The sequence below is a fragment of the Biomphalaria glabrata genome, chromosome 3 (assembly GCF_947242115.1).
Source record: "Biomphalaria glabrata chromosome 3, xgBioGlab47.1, whole genome shotgun sequence".
Taxonomy (NCBI): Eukaryota; Metazoa; Mollusca; class Gastropoda; family Planorbidae; genus Biomphalaria; species Biomphalaria glabrata.
The window spans coordinates 50,706,525-50,724,821 of NC_074713.1; the positions used below are offsets into that span (position 1 = coordinate 50,706,525).

The 18,297-nt window shown below is 37.1% G+C and overlaps 2 protein-coding genes across 2 annotated transcripts; one reads left to right on the forward strand and one right to left on the reverse strand.

Moving 5' to 3' along the window:
* Positions 1-663: 663 nt before the first annotated feature.
* Positions 664-3,342, reverse strand: LOC106055443 (disintegrin and metalloproteinase domain-containing protein 10-like). The gene has a single exon (XM_013211703.2). It carries the CDS (start codon positions 3,288-3,290, stop codon positions 741-743), a length of 2,550 nt encoding a protein of 849 aa, XP_013067157.2. The 5' UTR covers positions 3,291-3,342; the 3' UTR covers positions 664-740.
* A 7,519-nt stretch (positions 3,343-10,861) lies between these two features.
* LOC106060196 (splicing regulator SDE2-like) lies at positions 10,862-18,297 on the forward strand. Its single transcript, XM_056022530.1, has 6 exons — positions 10,862-11,419; positions 15,678-15,795; positions 16,055-16,166; positions 16,905-17,074; positions 17,254-17,338; positions 17,568-18,297. Exons 1-6 carry the CDS (start codon positions 11,252-11,254, stop codon positions 18,154-18,156), a joined length of 1,242 nt encoding a protein of 413 aa, XP_055878505.1. The 5' UTR covers positions 10,862-11,251; the 3' UTR covers positions 18,157-18,297.

Consider the following 18,297-nt stretch of genomic DNA (forward strand, 5'->3'; position numbering starts at 1 on the left):
TATTAATTATTCACTTATGTTTGATAGCATAATTTTGGTCCTAGAGCCATGTAGTTTTCAATTGGATGACTGCCATCAGGGTCTACTCCCTTTAAGCCTACTTTACCAAGACTCAATTTGTAGACAGGAGAAAGTATATTTATTTTAATTAATCATTGCCGCAGCAAAGCCCTACTTTTACATTCTGGTCTATTAGATTCTTTCTAAAATATAGTAGACTATAAGTACTGCACACATTACAGACCCAATCCTCACTTGGTAAAACTAACATTTAAATGTTCATCAAAAATGAACTAAAGACTTTTAGGAGGGGGGGGGGGAGAGAGAATTTTCACCTGCATCTGGATAAGTTCTAGGATCACATTTAAAGAAGACCTGATGACTTCTGGTAATTGACAAGTCCATAACTCGTACTGCTGTAAGTACACCTCCAGGCATTACTTGTTCAGACAGAGCCCAAATGGAGTGAATGCACCCATCAAAGAACTCCAACATTCGTTCGCTTTGTTCAATTCACATTCTTTACCCAAATTAAAAAGCCTGTATGAATAATCTTACCAACACGGACGTGGTTAGTTATCTAACCGATGTCAAGTATCAATTCGTAACAGCCACAATATAACACACGAGCAAAGTGAAATAACAAAGTCATGTATATTTAATTCATTTTTACAAGTAATGTAAAGGCCATGTGTATATACCTATTTACAATTTAGAACTATTCTTGTGACTTCTGCCCGTTAGGTAAATGTCCTCATTCTGTGACCCTGTATCAGTAACAGTTTGACCACAAAACTTTCAGAGGCACTCATTCTTGCCAGTCTTATAATGTATGGGGTGTTTACCATGGGAAAAAGTGCCTTGATCCTTGCCACTGCTTCGGTGTGGCTGATGGGATCGCTCTGGAGTTGAACCTTGTGCATCCGGATGTTATAATAGTTGTTGATTTCTATCAGCATTTGTCTGTATACTTTACTCTGGTGCTCTCCCATGGCGAAAATTGCCATCATCTTTCCATAGCGGAGTGCTTTTAAGTGATCTGAGTCATTAATCTTATAAGAGACCGTCAAAAAAATTAAGATAATTAGAAAGCACAGCGCTACGAGGAAGTAGTAGAACCAATAGTTGTTAAAGTGAAATTTAAACCGTCTTTCACTGTCGGGACCAAACAGGATGGCCGCTGCGGGATCGTCCTTGAACGGCAGTATACACATGTGTCTGGCCGCACAGTAACCTTTATCATAGCAAGGGACGCCTGTGTTGTGGTGGATAGTCGTGTTGGTCTTAATAAATGAATAATTCCCAACAGGCATGCACGTCAAGCTGACTAAATGTTTGCAGCACACTTTGCACTGGTCGTCGAGATCTGAACAGAAACACGCTGTCATGTTGTGGTACTCACAGACCCCCACTGCGCAGGTGCCACTTTTGCATACGTCCAATCCGTTGTTGCAGAAAATTCCATCTGGTTGAAAAGCGCTCTCTGGGCAGCGCCCACTTTGGCCGTTGCACATTGAAACATGTGAGCACCCATCCAGGGTGTTGCAGACGTGGTTTTCTGAGGCTGAGATGTAGGAGCAGTTGCTAGTGCAGCACTGGTCTTTTCTTGGGGAGCACAGATTCCCAGTTGACTTTCTCACCGTGCACGGAGCGTCCGGCCCACCTTGTGTATCTGAAGGCGTGCAGCATGGGTCCACGGACAAGCATGTCTTAGCCACCCCGCAGTCACACTCCTCATCGTCTTCTGGGATTGTGTTCCCGCACTGGGACATTAGGATATTACTAAGAAGGCAAACGCCCTTTTTCTTGACCACGGGAAGTATGCTTCTGATACTGCAGGGGGAAAACTTACGGTTGTTTGGCTCTGTCCCAGGGTTTGATTGCCAGTTCATGATGAAGCTTCCATAATCTCCCTGTGACAGACATTCGCTTGTCTCGTCGTGCCTAGCCCCAAAGCTATGACCCAGCTCGTGGACAAGATTCAGAACAAAGATCTCGCGCGGCATGCGAGTACCGTGGCTATACATCGTGACAGCGACAGTGTTGAAGCTGATTATTTCCGAGTTCACTTCCATTCGTTGTTCGCAAATCCCACCGGCTAAATTAGGGTCTGAAAAAGCTGGGTAGGATGTTCCCGAGACAGAGCCCAAATCTCTGTAAGTAAACGCCACACCCAGACAGGCCTGGCTGAAGTCGTAATATTTTGAAAATAGATGCAGATATTCATCAGCCTTCATGTATTCCTTAATTAACATATAGCTGGGATCGTTGAGGCTGTGTATGTCAACTTTTCCTACAATGAAACCAATATTGTCTCCATAGCCATCGCCATCAAAGTCTACAGAGCGGAAGATGGCATCAACCTCATTGATGAGAGAGAGCATGGTGTTTAGTGTCCTCGACACACTATTGGCCCCAATGTAACTAAAAAACAAATGGTCGGCTGCAAGATGAAGGCTGCAGCTCAGAGGTGGAGGAACATTACCTCTAGTTTGACGTTTGCTTCTTAGGTCTTTGTCTAAGTTTTGACTTTTTTGGGACTTGATGCCTTTGCTGCTGATGTGGACGTCAAACAGATCCAAAAAATCCAAAGAAGTATTATCACCGGAAGTTGTATTACCTTCTGGGAAAGTTAATTTATTACAAGAAACTGAACAATAAAAACAGCTATCTTTTGTATAAAAATCAGCAGACGACAAAGAAGTACACTCCAACTCTAAATGGTGAACGACATGAACTGCGGACCCTAAAAATTTCGACTCGTCCCAGTGTCCAGTGAAAAGAATAGGAATATCATCCACGACCAACGTGCCGGCATAAAACCGGAAGAGATCTGTTGAAAAGAATTCATTGTATAAAGGAACATTGTTATAATCCGAAGCCTTGATGCTGACTGTCGCATTCGGCAGGCTGACGTGGCGAGTGGCGATGAATAGCTTCGCGTCTTCTTTCATCAAGCGAAAGACCAACACCCTGGAATGCCTCATGGTATTGCCGTAATCATCTGGCGCTGAGTCCATGCTGCAGACGCGTAGAGTCTCCCGGAAGTTATCACTGTCGTTGCAAATTGGCCTATACAGAGTGTTCGCCTGTGTTGAGCTGTTGTGATGTTCCTCCAGAGGAGACAGGTCGACGTCAGACTTCAGCCAAACTGAACTGAAATAACCAAAGCATTGTAGATTTGTGCATAGTAAAAGTAATAGAAACTTGAGGACTCGGTTTGAGTATAACGTCAATAAAGACTCGGTGAAGCAGTTGTCAGTGGATTGCACGAATAACATTTTAAACATTAGATTTGTAATGTTTTCAATTGTGTTTGAAGTCTTTGTTGTTGGGGTAATTAAAATCTGAGGGTTAAAAAAAAAATCAGTACAGAGTTATAGTTTCAATATTTTAGTTAAAGTCAACATATTTAATGTACTGTAACAATAAACCCGGTATCACTTAAAGAGAACCCCACCCTCCCCTTAGACAAAAAGAAATTTCTGTGAAAAATTAACCAATGAAAGGGAAAAGGGGGAAATATTAGTTGCCGACAGAACACAACAAGGAAAAAAAACAACTATTTAACAAATAAAGCTTATACGAAGTGTAGTTGTATCAAATAGTATGGATCAGTCATATAATTAAGCTTGTAATAGATCTAGAAATCTAGACCAATGACAATACATTTTTGACATTCTAACCACTCTACTAGTGAGGTGCGTATGTAAGTAGAAGATTGTATAGCTATCTATTGTTTTTTTTAAATTTCAAACTTACTTTAAAGCTGCGACCTATAAATGGGACTAATTCAGCTTATACCACTACCTCAATCAAGTAAAATGATTTCTTTTGTTCGAGCTACCAAACAAAATAATTAATTATCAATAGATAATTAATCAACTGGTTAATTACTTTTGAATTATTCCTGTGTTTTCAGATAAAAGAAATAATTGTGTAAATGTTCAGCATGATAAAAATACACACATGTACTTTCCAGCTTCAGAGCTTAGAGAGTAGGCTACTCAGTTGTTCATCAATCAAAATAAAGAAAAGAAAAGAAAGACAACTAACAGGTACAGAGATGTCAGGGGTGACAACTACTCCCACCACAGAGCACTAGTGGTACTAACAAACAATGTATGTAGAATCAATGGTGCAAGGTCTACATATTGGCTTATCAAGCAACTTTCATCAGCCGTGTTTCTGTTTTATACTCTTTTTATTACAAAGCTTAAATCAACTCACTTTGTCTTTCTGTCTGGTAAAAAAGTGTGAACACCTTATTTCTCCCACACCCATTCTCGGATTAAATTGCAACTTTGCACAATCATCAATTGACTCTGTCAATACACGGATCAATATATAAAAAAAAAATTATAGTCACTTAATCACTAGTTATTTAATTATTTCGTTTGATACAAGTAAGGGAAACTAATCATTTAGTATTCACATATGTTGATAAATATGTCGGATTTCGTCCCCTTAAATAATTGTGCACTTTAATTCTCCCACACCCATTCTCAGAGCAAGTTGAAACTTTAAACAATTTTTTTTATACCTAACAAAACTTGAATATGCCTACATTTAAAAAAAAACAAAAACAATCAGTCAATTTATTATTGGTAATTAATTATTTTATTTGATTTCGAAACAGGGAAATAACTTCTACAGTATTAAGTGATATAGTTGTAAGTGTGAGTTCTTCCCCTCAGATAAGCTTTTTTTTTTCAAAGGATTTTTATTGATATTGTTCGTAAAGATATATATCTAGAACGCAATAATGGGTGGAATTGAATATTGAGACACTTCTAGATATTCAAATCTTAGAGGAGCTACACATGTCTCAGTGAGAAACCATTTAATTATTTTTTAGAAGGGAAATTTACATTAAATCAACAGCTCGAGTACTTTGTACGAGGCCCCAAAAAGGCTGTACACTTGTTGAAAATAATAATTTACTCCCTAGTCCAAATCTCCTGCAGGCCTCTCAGGACCACGGGTATGGCAGCATATAGCCTACCGTGCTACTGATGATTTACAGTAAGCGAGTTTTAAAAACCAAAGCAACAAAAGGTTTATATTTTGTGTAGTACTGTAGAGTAGAAGCTGCATTAGTGTGAACATATTATGTTAAATGTATAACGAGACAATGAGCTTATAATGTAGTAACGAATGTCTGGTTATTGTGACGGCCCGGGTGTACTGCTCGTCTGTGTGGCTTGTTTGGTGTCTAGGGGGATGATTGTTTGAATGTGCAACACAGTGGGTCATAAAAGATACATCGGAAACAAACACGCAGCAAGTAGACCATAGAGAACGACACAATAATGAATGATTTGCTAGATATTTTATTGACATAAAAGTGGGAAGCGTGGTCGAGAGGCCAAGTGCGCTTGAACTTGGCTTGGCTTGGCTACCTAGAAGGGGGCTCGAGGTTCGACACCAGAGTTGTGTTTACTGAGCGCCTAAAAGCAGCACGGAAAACCAACTCCTAGATACCCCCCGCCCCCCACCGGTCCACAAATGAGATTGGACCATAAGCGCTCTGAATAAGCATGAAAGCAGTGCTATAATAATAATAATAAAACATGAAGGAGAATAAAAGAGGGATGGCATCATGTCTCTTAGTAATAATGAATCACCACTCAGAGCACGTTATGAGTGTCCTGTAGACGTTGTAGCTGGCTGTGCTCCTAGGTGGAGGACTTGCAGCTGGAGGTGGCGCAGTAGCGGGTCGCTGGCGAAGAGTACTGTGGGCGGCATAGTCAATGGGATCAGTAAGTTGCGATTGTAGTATCAAGTACTAGGACATAGGCTATGCTCTCAAGTACTATGAAGTATTAAATAGGCACGTGTTATCAAATAGGAGGCTGCGGATGTCTCTCATGCATCTCATCGATGCCCTCGAAGTGCAAAAATTGCCTTTAAGTACAATTTGGGAGATGATGACAAATGGAATTGCTTAAATGAATTGCTGATAATCACAATATAAATTGTAAGACCAAAGTAATGGAGATAACAATCTTAAATATAATCAAGATTAAATGGATAGTGACCATGACGCCATTGTTTACATACGGCCGTCGGCCATGGAAAAATGGAATGTAGTGTCCGTTCAAGGGGCGCAACTCTTGTCTAAGCAAAATGGATAAGGGGAGATAATTTACTGATCTCTTCTAAGCGCAGTGTCAATGTGTTAGAAAGATCATCAATGCGATCAGCCAAGATAAAGGAAATAAAATAAGATGTACAAATATATACAAGGTTGTGTCAATGAGCAATGTGGTAATAATGATGTCAACACAATGTAGACATAAGTTATTGCAATAATTAAATATGTACACACCAATAATTATGTTTCTTACTTAAGCAAGATAGAAATACATATAATACACAGATTAAATATGAATGGATAGGATTAGATCCAAATACTAAGATCCAGGAAGAAATCAATAAATCTTTTTACATTTAGGCCTGCCTACCTATATCTTATTGTGTTAGACCGTTGGGACACCAAGCAAGAGTTGTCGACCGTCTTTCTCCATTCCTCCCTGTCTTTTGCCGTGTTTAAAACCTCTATCCATTCTTTTATGTTGTCCTCCCATCGCTTTCTCTGTCTGCCTCTTCTTCTTTTTCCTGGTACTGTTCCCTGATGGAAGGTCCTTGCGAGCCCCGTGGATCTTGTAATATGGCCATATATTTTAAGCTTGTGTTTCTTTACAATGGTTAGCAGGTCATCATTGGGTCCGATCGCTGCAGAAACCCTGTCTCCAAGCTCTTGATTTGTGATGCGGTCTTTGAAAGTGATGCCTAGGATCCTTCTGTGGCATCTCGGAATTTAGACACAATATACACACAAAACTAAATAAGAAGTTAAAGTCCGGCTTACCACCAGGTATGTGAATAGAAATAAGGAGGATGAATAATAGAGTTCGGCCGACTGTCAGTGAGGATAGATCGACTTGAAAGGAGTCAAAGTCGCACCTAGAAATGTCAAGAGGCGTTTGCCGGGCAATGCCCAGGTGGTGTCGACTATGAACGCCAGACACCTGGCGCCCACGTACTAGGACTGCACCAAGGGGAGATAAGCAAGGGTTGTAGCAATGTTGTCGCCAATGTGGTGGACTTATCCAAGCGAGAAGAGGAAAAGGTGGGGTTTGGTGGTGAAATCGGACCTAGAAAGGAGAAATAATTGGGATGAAATAAATAAATAATAATTAATGATGTGATAAAATTGAGTGACGCTTATAGCAAGCTTTTGGATTGTGACAATTATAATGGGGTAGTATTGTTTGCCTAATTCTATAGATCCACTGTTACCAAAATTGACTCAAAGATACTTTGTCCAGTTTAATGTGGGTTGGTTCGTTGCAAGATCTCAGTAGTTGCCCACCACAAAATCTTTCACAAATCTCAATTTTACACAGGGAAAGGGTTAGGTGTGGAGGAGACGAACTATTGAAACATATAAATTACAAATGGCTGGAATACTTTGCTAAGAGATACAGTAAAATTAATGATTTCCTCGCCAGTTTGTACAAAGAACAGCTAGACATAAAATTTGGATCCCAATATTGTAATAGTTGCTTCAACCTTTTAGATTAGTAAGATTTGGTAATTTAAAACAACTATACAATTGAAGTCTCTATTCCAAAGCTTACATTGAATTAAAATAAAATTAAAAAATTTTAGGCTCTATTCCAAAGCTTACGAATTCGTCCAGATCCTACGACACCTTTACAGTCAGTCAAGTTGCTGCATTAAAACAGAAGAGGGAACAACAGAGTTTTTTACAATCGAGACAGGTGTGAGACAGGGGTGCATCTTATCTCCCTTCCTTTTCCTCCTAGCCATCGACTACATAATGAGGAGAGCAATGAACCAGACTGCCTTTGGTATTCCATGGCATGAACAACTCCGATTGACGGATTTGGACTTTACTGATGATGTTGCACTACTCGGGGCTACAAATAAATGCATTCAAGAAATGGCGGAGAGCCTAGACAGAGAGGCACCCAAAATTGGCCTCCGCATAAACTTGGATAAGACTAAAATTATGCGAGTGGGATATAAGGCAAAGGGTGTCCCCGTCAGACTTGGCGAGTCAAAGCTTGAAGAGCTGGACAAGTTCACGTACCTTGGCAGCATCATAACAAATGATGGAGATGCTTACCATGATGTAGCGTGCCGAATAGGAAAGGCAGGGAGCATTTTCCAAAGGCTACAGCCTATTTGGACTAGCAAAGCCATTGGACTCGAGACAAAAATACACCTCAACACAATCGTCATTCCAACTGCTACATATGCATGTGAGACGTGGAAGTCATCTGTAAAAATTGAGAAAAGACTAAATGTGGCTCAACAGAGATGGCTGAGACGGATTTTGTGAGTCAGTTACACAGATCGGATCTCAAACAAGGAAATCCTATGCCGAACTGGGAATCGAACACTTAGTGAGGTTGTGACTGAGAGTCGCATGAGGTTTGCGGGACATGTTCTACGACAAAATGAACTACGCACACCAAGAGTTGCGATAACATGGAAGCCAAAACGAGGAAAACGCAAACAGGGACGTCCTCGTATTACTTGGCGACACACCTTCATGGAGGACCTCAGAACAGTGGACACCAGGTGGGAGGAGGCTTCAGACATTGCCAGTGACAGATCATTATGGAGACAGCTTGCCGCCCAATGCGCCGAACGGCGCGGGAGGACCTAAGTCTAAGTAAGTCCAAAGCTTACATTGAATTTAAAAAAAAAGCTCTGCACCCTTCATCTTCCTTAAGCTTTTGTGTGTTTATCGATGGAGACATTGTCTTTACTGTGTAAGTTTGTGGTTGGAGAGATTGTATACAGTGTGTGTGTGTGTGTATGTGTATGGTTATAGAAATTGTCTTTAGTGTGTCTGTATGGTTGGAAAAGCTGTCCTTAGTGTAAGTGTGCAGTATGATAGATTGTTTTTATTGTTTGCGAATGTTTCTTTAGTGTGTGTGGTTGCCTGGTTGGAGAGGTAGTCTTAAAAGAATTAAGTGTGTCTCTTTCTTTTAGATCTAGCTCTTAGAATTGCAGATCTAAATACTACTATATTAGATACATCTATTATAATATACTTAATAAGACTACTAGAATCTAGTAGTACTTAACTGCAGTATTAAGATACTAAGTAGGATAAATATTGTCTAGATATAGTCTACTAGATTCTAATTAGATACTACAGGCTAGGTCTATATGTAGACTAGACAATTCCAGATCTAGTTCCACCTCAAACTGTAACTCTACTCCTCGTAGTTGGTAATAACTAACTAGATCTAGAATCTAGATTGATCTTTATGATCTTGTCTTATCTAAATAGAGTGTTACTAGTGTCACTGTTAGTAATTAGTAGAGTCTAGATCTAGAACATATCATTATTATGTAATATTATGATTATTAAAATAATTTATTATTATCAAGTTTACTTTGTGAAAATTAAATGTTTATAATATGTGGATCTACCCTAAAAGGGAATATGGATATATAACCGCATAAAGAGGAAGTTTGAAGCAATACTATATCTATAACTATAGAATATAGATCTAGACTAGATTTAGTTTTGTATCTAGATCTAGATTCTAGATTTAGACCCGCTCTAGATATAGATCTCTTTGAACCAAATTACCACAAAAAACATTAATTCCTGTCACAGTTTTTGATTTACTAAAAATTGTTAGTATGCAAATTTCAGATTTGCTAAAGAAAATAGAATCTAGATCTAGAGCTAGATAGATTACTTTATTTATACATTTGTTAATTAACAAAAAAATATTGTATTTCAAATTATTTTTTGGGATATAGATCTATAAATCTAGAAGTAGATCTAAAATATATTTAATAATATTTTTTTTTAAATAATTAATTAGCTACATTTCCGAAAAAAATATTTTTTGGCTTCTACATTTAAAAAAACTGCATTTCTTGTTTACACTTCCGGCTTTTCTGAACCTGGACAGAAACGCAGTACATTCGTCTACTGGTGTGGTAATAGGCGATATTATGCCGCCCACGCCTGATCCGGTTCTTTCTGTGGTCTTACTGTAGACAATAAGCTCCTAAACCTACCCTCCAAAGCTGTACCATCGCAAATTAATATTAAGCCGAAAAAAAAAATATTTAGTTTTCAAGTTCTTTTATCATTGTTGTAATGAAAAATACGCCATTTTGTTTACTACGTTCTTAAGAGGATGTAACTCTCCATCCCAGAAGTTTAAAAAACAAACTAAGAGCAAGTATCACTGAACTATATATTATTTTGATGGAATTTAGTATGATCAAAATTTAGATTTAGTCCTAGCTTTAGGGTTAGGGTTGGAATTAGGGTTAGGTTTAGGATTAGGTTTAGAATTAGGGTTAGAATTAGGTTTAGGGTTAGGATTAGGTTTAGAATTAGGGTTAGAATTAGGTTTAGGGTTAGGTTTAGGATTATTAGGTTTAGAATTAGGGTTAGGGTTAGAATTAGGGTTAGAATTAGGTTTAGGGTTAGGTTTAGTGCTAGGTTTAAGATTAGGTTTAGGGTTAGGTTTACTGCTAGGTTTAGGGTTAGGGGTTTGGGGTTAGGTTTAGAATTAGGGTTAGTTTTAGGATTAGGGTTAGGTTTAGAATAGGTTTAGTGAAACCTAACCCTAACCTTAAATCTAACCCTAAACCTAGCACTAAACCTAACCCTAAACCTAGCACTAACCCTAAACCTAAATAATAAACCTAACCCTAAACCTAGCACTAACCCTATCCCTAAACCTAAATACTAAACCTAACCCTAAACTTAATTCCCTAAACCTAGTACTAAACCTAAACCTAAATACTAACCCTAAACCTAATTCTAAACCTAACCCTAATTCTATATCTAATTCTTATTCTAAACCTAACCCTAAACCTAGCAGTAAACCTTTTATTTTGATCCTACTAAACCTAATCCTAAACTATAATATAGTGCTCCAAACGATATATAGTTCAGTGACATTTTTTTCTGTACTTCCTCTCCAGAACATCATAACAATATGGCGTTGCCTCTATTACAGCAATAATAAGGAACCGTAAAAACTAAATATTTTTTTTTCGGCTTAATATTAATTTGCGATGGTACAGCTTTGGAGGGTAGGTTTATGAGCCTATGGTCTACGGTAGGACCACAGAAAGAACCGGATTAGGCGTGGGCGGCATAATATCGCCTATTACCTATAATTATATCAAGCTCTGATCTAGATCTATATCTAATTAGAATCTAGTGAAAATGGCACCCAATATTATTATCTGCTCATCTCATAAAAATGATAAACTTCGATTTACTTCAACTTCTGTGGATATTCTGGATTTACGTTGTGTGGATGATTTGATGCTCTGTGTAGTTACAGAGTTGATCCAACGATCAAGATCTGAAACCGTTACTCAACAAGAAATTGTAAGTTTATTTATTATTTATTAAGTTTGAAATGACTTTAAATCTATAATTTATCTTAAACTTAAGCCCACTATAAATAGAATCACTTCACTTGACACTAAGTTGTGACTAACTAAGTCTAAGTCACTATTAATATTACTAATACAGACCTGTCTACCGTTACGCAAAATCTCCCAAAAATGACAGCCAATATGCAACTACGAATTTAACCCGTCACGTTATGCATTTCGTCTCCTTTTTTTTCTCTCCTCTCTTGACTAGCTTACAAGCGGTCACGCTAAGGCCCGCTAAGCCCACCTGTGGGGAGAGGGGGGAAACAGAAAAGGTGGGGTGAACACAATGTGCCCAGATCTATACGTTGATTGGTTCTTAATAGCAATTAGATGTCTAGAAATGAAGAACGCGAGAGTGAGGGAGTGGCGGGTTGGTACCGTCAGTTAGCTGATACACCAACTTAGAAAATAATTATGTTGGTGCATTAAAAACTTGTCGAATATAAAAAAAAAAAGAATCCCTGATTCCCATATTCATTTGTATAGAAAAAATATTGAAGTGCTATTGATTTAAAACACATTGAGTGACATTGTAGATATTTAGTCTAGATCTGGATTCTAGATCTAGAATGATAAGAATCTAGATAACTTGTTTTACAGGAATAGATCTAGCGAGAGTCTAGCTAGTCATTACGTTATGATTCTCTACAATCTAGATCCAATTTAGTTATAGTATGATTTAGATTGACTAGATCTAGATCGATAACATCTACTACCATCTAGTCTAGATATAGACTAGATTCTTAGTCTCAGTTTAGAATAGACCTACGCTTGTTGCGGATCCACAGCATCGGTAACACTCTTGAGCCCAGATCTAGAGTAGATTATATTCATTATGTAGACATAGATCCAGATCTAGTCTAGATATCATCTCTATTGATCTAGATTTAGATAGATCTAATCATGACATCTAATATTATATATATTATATATGTATATATATTTATATATGACAAAATAGTGGATCGCATAAGTGTTACGCATTTGGACTTTTTTTGGTAGGCAGGTCTGTTAATAATACTATAATTAATAGTAATACTAATAACTATCACTGAGTATCACTACTAGACTTAGGAGTTAGACTGTCATTGATACTTAGACTTAGATCTACTTATTAAGAATTAACTTTTAATTATTTTAATTATCTAGATCTATGTCTTATTATACATAAATCATTAAATGATTTAATAAATTAGAAATCAAGTCCCATCTCATATAGAGTTTTTATATGACCATAGAGTCCTATTCTAGGGCCGGGGTCGGCAACCTGCTGCTCTTTGGATGTAAAGCTGCGGCTCTTTACTTGCATAAGCAAATATTGTTTATTTTATCGAAAACAAAACATTTAAAAATCGTTCTGAATCGATAACAAGGATTAGACACAGATTCAACGCATAACAATTTGGCGTCTTCGCCATTGTTTTGGCTGTGACTTAGAGTTTGTTGTTTTAACTAGAAGAGTTAGAAGCCAATTATCTTCTCAAAGTTTTATATTGTCAAGTAACGTAAGCGCTTCAAGGTCATATAGTTGAAAACAAACTTATTTATTTGTTACTGGTGTATTTTCAGAACAGAATAATTGCATAGTAAGGTCGTAGATAAAAATTGTTTACAAATTAGTTTAGAATTGGTAAAAAATAAAGGGCAAAAATGATTTTTTGGAGCAAAGTAAACCACGAAATTCTTACGTTTCACTACATAATACACCAAGAAACACTTTGTGTCAAAACATTTCCAACTGAAATAGTTGAGGTCATGAATTTGGTAGAAGGTGCTGTGGCTGAGCGGTAAAGTGCTTGTCTTCCAAACCGATGTCCCGAGTTTGAATACTGGTGAAGACTAGGATTTTTAACTGCGGGATCTTTGGGCGCCTCTGAGTCCACCCAGCTCTAATGGGAACCTGATATTAGTTGGGGAAAGTAAAGGCGGTTGGAAGTTGTGCTGGCCACATGCCACTCTCGTTAATCGTGGGCCACAGAAACAGATGACCTTGGCATCATCTGCCCTATAGATCGCAAGATCTGAAAGGGGTAATTTACTCTTTTACTTTATGAATTTGGTAATCAAGATTGTTAGCAGCATCTTGTCAAAAGCACTCTAACTTCGTCAAATAATTCTTAAACGAAATGGAGACTCAGTATTCAGACCTCTTTCTTCTCAATAAAGTGCGATGGCTTTCTGAAGGTATGACATTGAAATGTTTTGTTTTGAATGAATTAAATACATTCCTAAATGATAAAGGCAGTAATCACCCTGAATTAGAGAATGACTAATGGTTGCAAACATTTTACTTAATGGTAGGTAGAACAGCAACATTAAATGAGCTGAAAACTGCAACGGAAGGGAAACCCAGCCTCTCTTATAGTAGAAGAATTTGTTTGTTTTGAAGAAAAATTTTTTTGCAGAAGATATTCAGAGCGGTCAATTACTTCATTTTCAATTTTTAAAGCAGTATCGCGATAAAACCAGTGCAACTCTTGACAATAATTACTTTAACACAGAAAAAAATTAAAGATGAATTTTGCTGAAAGATTTGAGCATTTCAAAACCAACGAGACCATTCTAGCATTCATAGTTAATCCTCTCAACACAAATTGTAACGAAATCAACTTTGTGCCATTAGAAATCTATACTGGATCTTTAGAATTGCTATTGATTGATTTAAAAAGTAAAAAAGTAAAGATTTGTGGAGTGGGAAATATATAGAGTCAAAAAGCAAGTTGGAAAAGTTGGAGCTCCAGAAATGTACGTAACGCAACAAAAGTGGACAGCTTTGAAAGAAATGTCATGAGTTGAGGCACTTTTATTCAAACCAAGAAATAGTCTTCCAGAATGCTACAGTGAGGTAGCGAAGTTAGCATTTGGATCTTCTATCTACCCATTCGACAGTACCGTGTAAAACACTAAAAATATTATTTTTTTTCTTAGGAATAAATAGATACGTTTTTTTTTTAATTCAATTTTTTAAATATTAATACTATTTATTGTTGGCAGGTAAAAATGTTGTGGCTCTTTAAAAACTTTGAAATTTTGTAAATTGTTATTTTTGGCTCTTCCGACTCAAAAGGTTGCCGACCTTTGTTCTAGGGGGTAATTCCGGTTCATATGTAATTCAGGTTAGGGTAGCATGTGCTTTGATGGTAGAGGAACCATACATTTTTGTTTGGCATGTTTTTCTTCTAATTTCTGTCTGTTGCTTTCTTTGTCACCTTCTCTCCTCATAGATAGATCTAGTGTGGTCTAGGGTTATGTCTTGGCAAAGTCTTGCTAGTAATCAACATCAGTATCCAATGCTTTGAGGTCCTGTTTGATTACATCCACTTATCAAAGGTTTTTCTTAAGCATGTCTTGCGTTGTCCATAAAGATTGACTTTTGGATACATTTATCCTCCATCTGTGTGTAATCTAATCAACAATCAAATATATATATCTAGATTAAAACTTATATGAGCTTAGAAACCTGATCGAGGCAATATTCATGGAAACACTTTAATTTGAAACAAATGACAATAACCCTGGTTTATTAATTAAAAAGAAAACAATTTAGGCGTTCAACTTCCAGGCAATGACACTACTTAAATCTCAATAGAATCATGCTAATGTGAATTTAAAAATCATTCAATGTCCTGTTCGTGTGTTCACAAAATTATTTTGGAATGGATAAGCCTGGTCGTGCGGTTTGCACATTGGACTGTCATTCAGACTTATCGATGGTCCCAGGTTAGAACCCTGCCCCTTCCCATCCCCTGTCATCCTGCTGTGCGTTTGGACTAGAAAGTAAATTATCTTAAACTCCGAAGGAACACCCGAAACATGGAAAACATTTAACAAACAAACAATTTACATTATTACTATTTTTATTGGTAATGTTACAGCATGTTAAATGTGTTCTATTTATGGAAGACATTCAAGCAGTGATGTGTGGTTTTTAATAATTTGAATAATAATCTTTATTACCCATGTAGAAATTTGTGTTACAATTTGTGCATAAAATAAAACATAAATATAGAAAATGAAATATAGGTTAACACCAATTTCACTCGAGCACTTACACGACTGTGGGAAATAAGACTTTTACAAAGATATTGATTTTGTTGAAGAATGTCCTTATCTTCCACATTTTCATTTATATATATTATGTTCCTATTTTGATTTTGTTATAGTAAAGACAATAACAGTCTATGATTTTTGTTTCTTCTCCAAAGGACTCTGTGAAATCTTGTTTCTATGTTGTATGTAATGGTCGTAAGTTATCAAAGACAGATCTTGTGAAGGATGGGAACACATACCACATTGTACCACGTCTGCTGGGTGGTAAAGGAGGTAGGTGCCAAATGTAAAATCTTGTCTAAACTACCATCAATAAGCTTAATTATTGATTTTAAAAAATATTTTAGCTTCATTATTTAACTACAGAAAAACAATAATAAATCATTATATCAGTCACTATGCTATTGATATTAAATTTTATTTAATCACTTTTTTTTTCTGAACAAATCTACATTAGTTTACTTTTGTGTATTTATTGAATTGTTTTTCTATATGGGAAACAAATTACAACAAGCACATATATTTCATTCAGGTTTTGGATCCATGTTGCGAGCTATTGGAGCTCAGATAGAAAAAACAACAAGCAGGGAAGCGTGTCGAGATTTAAGTGGTCGGAGAATGAGAGATATCAATAATGAGAAGAAGTGAGTTTCTTGTTTTGTAACTGTTAGATCATTATTCTTAGCAGCTCTTAACCTACCTATCTTGTTTTGAGCACAAAAGAGGACATCATAGCTGAGGTGTGCCCCCTGAAAACGATTAAGAGACCGTTGGCATTCTTAGACAGACATTATGTAATGGCCATTTATGTTACTACACTGCATAACAAAAATGAAAAATCTTAAATTGGTTATTTCTGTTTGCCTGGCAGTGCATTCAACAATGAATTTTTTTTTTTTGTGTTAGTTCTCATCTCACCCTTGTTCTGGATATGGGGCATTTTCAGACCTGGTGGTCTATAGAGCAGAGGAGGTAAAGATCATCTGTTTCTGTGGTTTACAGTTAACAAGGGTGCCATGTGGCTAGCACAACGACCAACCGCCTTTACTTTCCCCTAGTAATAGAGATGGGTGGACTCAGGGGTGCTTTACCGCTCAGCCACCGCACCTCCCATTGAATGGGTGGTTGAAGTTAAATCCTTACAGGGTCCAAGAAGTAGAAATATAATAGAAAGCACCTGAAACTTTTATTTTTAAAGCTAAGCTACTTAATTAGGGCTTCTCAAAGTTAAAAGCTTCTTGGTATATAAAAATTGTCCAGAGTTCCTATGAATTTCAATTCATAATGAGGTTAGGTTTATAAAATACAACTGGCCACTGGTGCTATACACAAAAAATGGGTTGTGCTAAATTACTAATTAAATGAATGTCTTCTCTTGCTAGGTTAAAGGAATGGCTGGCCAAAGAAGCAGAAAGAGAACAAGAGAGAGAGTCTCGCAGACAAGAGCGCTTGGCAAAGCGTTTAGCTCCACATCGTCACAAGTTTGATGATAAAGAATACCAGGAGCAGAAGCAAAAAGTTCAGGAAGACCTGGAAGAAGCTCTCAGCACAGGTAGGCTGAGTTTGAGTTAATACTATATACAAGGAAAAAAAGTCCAACTCATGGTGCTAGTATTTAATCACACTGCCCCGCCCATACCCCAAAAAAAATATATAAAAAAAAGAATTAGTTCAATAAAATTATTATTATTTAGGTTTCTGCATTCCATGAATTTTCTTCTATCATTTCAGGATTAAAAAGAAAACTGAAAGAAACTGTAGGAGGTGCCAGTTGTTCAAAGAAATCGAAGGAGGCAGTCTCCAGTAAAGCTGAATGGTAAGTTACACTTCTATTTTTTGTTCTTCTTAAACAATATTTTGAGTGTTTTTACTTCTAGTTTGTACATTTAAGTGTTAAAACCTTTTTTTAAAATGTACAAGTTTTTCTTTTAAATTTTTAATTTATTTTTTTAATAGTGCTAATACAGAATAATTATTTGAAAATTAATGTTAAGCAGATATCTTTCATTTTGTAAGTTGTAACATTGAAACGATTGTGCCCACAGGCTTGGTGCTGAATTGGACTCTGATGATTTAGACAGCTCTGATGGTGAGGCTCATCCAGGAAGTGTTGAAGATTTACCTGAACAAAACACATTTCACAGTTCTAGTAACAGAGACTCGGAGGAAAGCATGTCATCTTCCTGCAGCACAAACACCAATACTGTCGGTGGCTGTGACACATCAGCTACCACATCCTCCCATTACACAAATGCCCAGATTGTCAGTGCTGGTGACACGTCAGCTTCTGCTAACATCTGTGAAAGGCTGGTGGACAGTGACAAAAATATTTCAGAGATGGATCCCTCTGTTGGCACTGTAGAAAAATTAGGGCATGAACAGTTATCTGAGAACACTCAAGTAGCTGACATCGAACCTGTGGATCTGGAGTCCTTCGATAGTGTGGAGGAATTATCCAAACTAGGCTTGGAGAGATTGAAAAATGCCTTAACTGCCAGGGGACTTAAGTGTGGTGGCAGCCTCCAGGAGAGAGCTGTTAGGCTTTATTCTGTAAAAGGTCTATCTCCAGATCAGATTGACCCAACCTTGTTTACCAACTCAAAAGGAAAAGGCAAAGGGAAAAAATCTAAGTGAAGTTCATGTCAAAAGATTTTCACACTTTCATGTATTATTTTTAGACTAAATAAATATTTGACTTGTATTGTTTTAGACTAAATGAATTATTGACCTACTTGTGTTGTTTTAGACAATGGGAATAAATTAAAAAAACAACAA